This window comes from Trachymyrmex cornetzi, unplaced genomic scaffold (assembly GCF_001594075.2).
Source record: "Trachymyrmex cornetzi isolate Tcor2-1 unplaced genomic scaffold, Tcor1.1 scaffold111, whole genome shotgun sequence".
In the NCBI taxonomy this organism is placed as follows: domain Eukaryota; kingdom Metazoa; phylum Arthropoda; class Insecta; order Hymenoptera; family Formicidae; genus Trachymyrmex; species Trachymyrmex cornetzi.
This window is the reverse complement of record NW_017295665.1, coordinates 405,676-410,145: the sequence shown is the minus strand read 5'-3', so window position 1 is coordinate 410,145 and position 4,470 is coordinate 405,676. Positions and strand designations below refer to the sequence as shown.

Sequence of the window (4,470 nt, the reverse complement as noted above, 5' to 3'; positions counted from 1 at the left end):
TGTAGCAAACATCCTCTGTGTGCGTACTATAATTTAAGTAATAATACTTTTGCAATCCGTACATCCAATACGGAGAAAACCCACCGAATAAGAATGTGGTAAAACAGGGGGGCTTTAGCATCGCCTTAATTGCCCGTTATTTAGTTTTTTGTATTTTAATTAAAAAATTAATTAAATAGGCAAAGCATTAAATCACATTTGAAAAAAAAATGTTTGCAAAACCTTACAAAGAAAATATTTTTTATAAAATAATGTTTGCAATTGTTAAAACAAAATGGTAAAATATATCGAAATATATTCCTTTTTGCTTTAATAATGAATAAATAATTATATATGGAAAAGTAAATTTTGCCTAATTAAGAACAAAGTCAAAATTTACTTTAAATGTATGATTATTACTGAAGTAAAAGATGAATTTTTGATATATTTTTTAATTGTATTTTCTCAGATATAAACGTAACTTTATTGACAAATATTTTTATTTTATCGTGTTATGCTAGATTCTTTATCGCGCGTTTCCTTCTTGTTATTTACATTTTTGATATTAGAATTCAAAATGACTATAAGAAATCAACATCAAGCTTGTAATTAATCATTACTATATTACTTCAAATATAACGGTAGTATTTCGGATGGCTAGATCTGTTTTCTTTACATTAATTTTCTGTCAATACAAATATAATAATATACTTTGTAATATATAGATAATTAAAAGCAAAAGCTGTAAGAGGAACATGAGCACTACAGCACAAATATTGGAAACATATCAACGAAATCTAGAAAAATTATCAAATGAAATATACAAGGGAAATGAAACCAAATGTGAGATGCAAAAAGAAATACTAGAAGAATACAAAAAAATGAGAGAATCACACGAAATGCAATTATTACATGCAAATAATTTGCGTGAGGAAAAAAATAAACTGTTACAGCAATTAATAAAACTACAACAAAAAAATAATTAATACAGTTATATTGATAGATATATTAACAAGAAATGTTAATCAAATAAGTGGAAATACATATTTCTTTGTTTTTATTTTTATTATTAAGTACATATTTCTTTGTTATTGTCTAAAGATATATGTTGATACATATATCTTTGTTATAATATAATCAATATTATTAAGAAACAACTCTTGTAACCAAAGATATGCAATATTAATGTTTTATTTTATACTTTTAAAGAATACTTTAATGAGTGTATTTTTTTTAATTCTTGTAATCAAAGATATGCTATATTAATGTTTCATATTACAATACACTTTTAAAGCATATATTTAAAAAATAAATTCATGAATATTTTTTTAATATTTTATTGTGTAGAGAATTTGTTTTGTTTCAAAAATGAAAGTAGGTACATAACAAAAAAAAAAAATTTTTTTTAAAAGAATATATCTAAATAAAGTACGTTTAAAGAATATATTTTTCTCTTCACGTTTTACTGGAAAAATTTGTTTTATAAAAATAAAAGTTTAATATTATAATACTCCTAAAGATTGTATCTAAACAATGTATGTTTAAAAAATATATATTTTATTATGAAAATAAAGGTTTATATAATAAAAAAGAAAACTTATAACTGTGTTGAATTTTTTAATAATAATAAACAAAATAATCATATAAAGTGCGGTCTACATGTATTTTATTCTTTAAAAGATATATATATACAAAAACTATACTAAAGACATAAGAGAATATAAATATATACTAAAATCAAATGAGTATATAAATATATACTAATGACATATGAGAGATATTTAAGTATATTATGTATATTAAAATCTACATTTTTGTATTATTTTTTCTTTTACGTTCACATATTAATGCAATTAATTTTCTAAAGAACATAAGAAAAAAAGAACCAATAATCATTGAGATGTATGTATTGATATATGTAATATTGATAATGAAAAGAAATTTTATCGAAATTTTATGTAACAAAAATCCAGACAAATATCAGTTTTTCCTTTTCCTTCCTTAAGTAACTGAAAATAACATTAATTAAAAGTATGGAGAGAGAAAGAGATCTATAATGAGATTAACAGAAAACTATTTATATATGCACTAATTAAAAAAATGAATAAATTATGTTAACAGGATAAACTATTTACATGTTTAAGTAACTTTTAAATACGAGTTATTTCATAACTGATTATATCTGATCTCGTTTATGTACGCCTGTTTCATATTCTCTTGGTACTTCATAATTATCTATACAATAGGTTTGTGCATCTAAATCTGGTTGCTCGTCGTCTATAGGTGCTTCAAACAATGCTAAGTCCTGCACGTTGGCCATATTGTGCAAAACACAACAGGTATGTATGACACGAACCATTCGTGGGATGTCTCTTAATTTAAAATGATAAAGTTGGCGAAACCGCTGTTTCAAGTTTGCAAATGCGTTTTCAATTTTGACTCGACAAGAACTTAATTTCTGATTAAATACTCTTTGATTTCTGTTTAAATGCCCATTATCTTTATATAGGACGATTAATTGTTTTAAACAAGGATATGCACTATCCCCCAAAAGGAAATAATTATCTGGAAAAATATTAATAACTTTGAAATATTGATTTATTTTATAACTATCACGATTAATTATCACTTATTGTTTTCCATTTTTGGACTAACTAATCTTCACAAAGTTGATGTAGATCATTGTATATTGAAGAATTTTTTAACACTCTAGCATCATGTACAGAGCCTGGATATCCAATAAATACATCTATGAACTGTAATTTGTGATTAACTGTCTCTTGAATATGTAATGAAAAAAATTGTTTCCTATTAATATAAGAATCGGCATCTTCTATTGGTTTGTCAATCCTTATATGGGAACCATCTATAACACTTACAAAAACAGTAATGTATAAGTAAAAGATAAAAAAAACAAAACCTGAATATAAGTCGAATACAAATAATGCCAGTACGAGTTGACACCAGCTGTTTGTCAGCTCATATTGGCATTATTTGTATTTTATTTATATTTATAAGAACCTTGCAATATATTAGTAATGAATATAAGTGTGAATGCATTACTAATTATAGCAGGAAATCCTTTTTCTTGAAAAAAGTAAGTTGATGTTTCTTCTTTTTCTGCTATTGTTGGGTATCTTATAACATTATGTGCTAAAGACATAATAAATTCAGTCACTGTTGTGATTATGGTTTAAAGTGCTTATATATATATATAAAACCACAGATAACACAAAATATGTTTTTTAGCTGTTACTTTTGTATATCGTACACGATCTAAAAAATATATATAGAAAAAAAGCTTAAATTTGTCGGATATCGGGTAGAAAAATAATACAACTTCTCATTAAATAAAAACATACTTTGTATAGAAGTAAATATATTGGATACTCTGAATCGATTTATTAAATCGTTTGTTATTGCTCTGGATAATCGAAAATGCATTATAAAATCTCTGTTATCATAATTAGTAACGATATTTTCGATATAATTTTGTACTTTTTGTGCTGAATTCTTCTGATTAACTGTAATTGTGGATGTAATATTTGTATTTCGTTATATTCTAAAAACTTAGGGTTAGGTTAAATTTTGCGTATGTTACAATAATACTGATAATATAATAATATATGTAATATCTAAATATAATAATATATGTCATTTGTATTTCTTACCATCATTATCTTCGATTAAAATTGCTTCTAATAGTGGAATTACTACTTCATCTTCGTCAGATGAATCTAATAATTCCAATAGAACATGATCTGCCATGTTCGTTACTTTGCACTATAATGTTCTTTATTGCCTATTTGTACTGTGTCCTAACTCAGTTCTAGTTCAGTTCAGTTCAGTTCTAGTGCAGTTCTAGTGCTGCAATAAAAAACAAACCTAATTACGATGTACTAGTGTGCACTGGTGCATATAAAGACCGTTGTACATGAATAGCGATTTCGGCTGGGATGCACTAGTGCACATAAAACTGTCATACACAATTGCCGTAAAAATGTATTAAAAACAGATTAAATCGTATAATCCCCAATATATTTTATTGTACTGTTAATAAAATATGTATTTGATAATTTCCATTTCGTTTTTACACTCATAATGATTTCGGCTGGGACGCACCGACTGTACATTTCGGGTGTCGGTGCAACACATTAGTGTGTTCGGCTGGTCGAATGGTACAGTTCCTCGCCAGTGTCACATGTTCATCTGGTACACAGCACAAATGTACACAAAGTGGCCCCGACAAATTTGTTGGGGCCAGTTAGTGTAATTGTCGGGCTTGGTGCTTTCATGAGACGCTGAAAAGCAGCGTGTGTGTGATCACATGGTATTAATTTCGCTAGTGTCTGATTTCGGGTACGGTTCACTTGATGTTTCGAAACTTTTATTTGAAGAAAGAATTTTACCTGACCAATCAAAAAATGCTTCGAAGCATTCGTAGTATCGAGTTGACCGTAGCCAGGCATATAGCGTTTTCGATTGGGCAAA

At 26.6% G+C, this 4,470-nt stretch overlaps 2 protein-coding genes across 4 annotated transcripts in view; one reads left to right on the top strand and one right to left on the bottom strand.

The window, feature by feature from the left end:
* LOC108763347 (uncharacterized) overlaps positions 1–946 on the top strand; it is an 11,415-nt gene extending 10,469 nt beyond the window's left edge. For both annotated transcript variants that reach the window (XR_001940215.1, XR_001940214.1), the window contains exon 4: positions 705–946. The gene's annotated coding sequence lies outside the window, so the exon portion shown is untranslated. The remainder of the gene's footprint in view (positions 1–704) is intronic.
* Positions 947–2,803: 1,857 nt separating this feature from the next.
* LOC108763364 (uncharacterized) lies at positions 2,804–4,011 on the bottom strand. Of its 2 annotated transcripts, XR_001940216.1 has the most exons (4): positions 3,651–4,011; positions 3,342–3,503; positions 3,001–3,255; positions 2,804–2,853 (listed from the first exon to the last, which is right to left on the bottom strand). XR_001940216.1 is itself a non-coding variant. In XM_018510900.1 (3 exons), exons 1-3 carry the CDS (start codon positions 3,745–3,747, stop codon positions 2,846–2,848), a joined length of 237 nt encoding a protein of 78 aa, XP_018366402.1. In that variant the 5' UTR covers positions 3,748–4,011; the 3' UTR covers positions 2,804–2,845. The 2 variants fall into 2 exon arrangements, 1 of the variants encoding a protein (XP_018366402.1); XM_018510900.1 differs by lacking the exon at positions 3,342–3,503 and having other exon boundaries at positions 3,001–3,132.
* Between the last annotated feature and the right edge of the window lie 459 nt (positions 4,012–4,470).

Excerpts from the sequence above, each read along its gene's own strand:
- LOC108763364 (XM_018510900.1), bottom strand. The coding sequence starts at position 3,747 with ATGGCAGATCATGTTCTATTGGAATTATTAGATTCATCTGACGAAGAT. Across the intron at positions 3,133-3,650 it reads TTTAATCGAAGATAATGATG|CACATAATGTTATAAGATAC; the intron begins GTAAGAAATACA and ends TTATGTCTTTAG.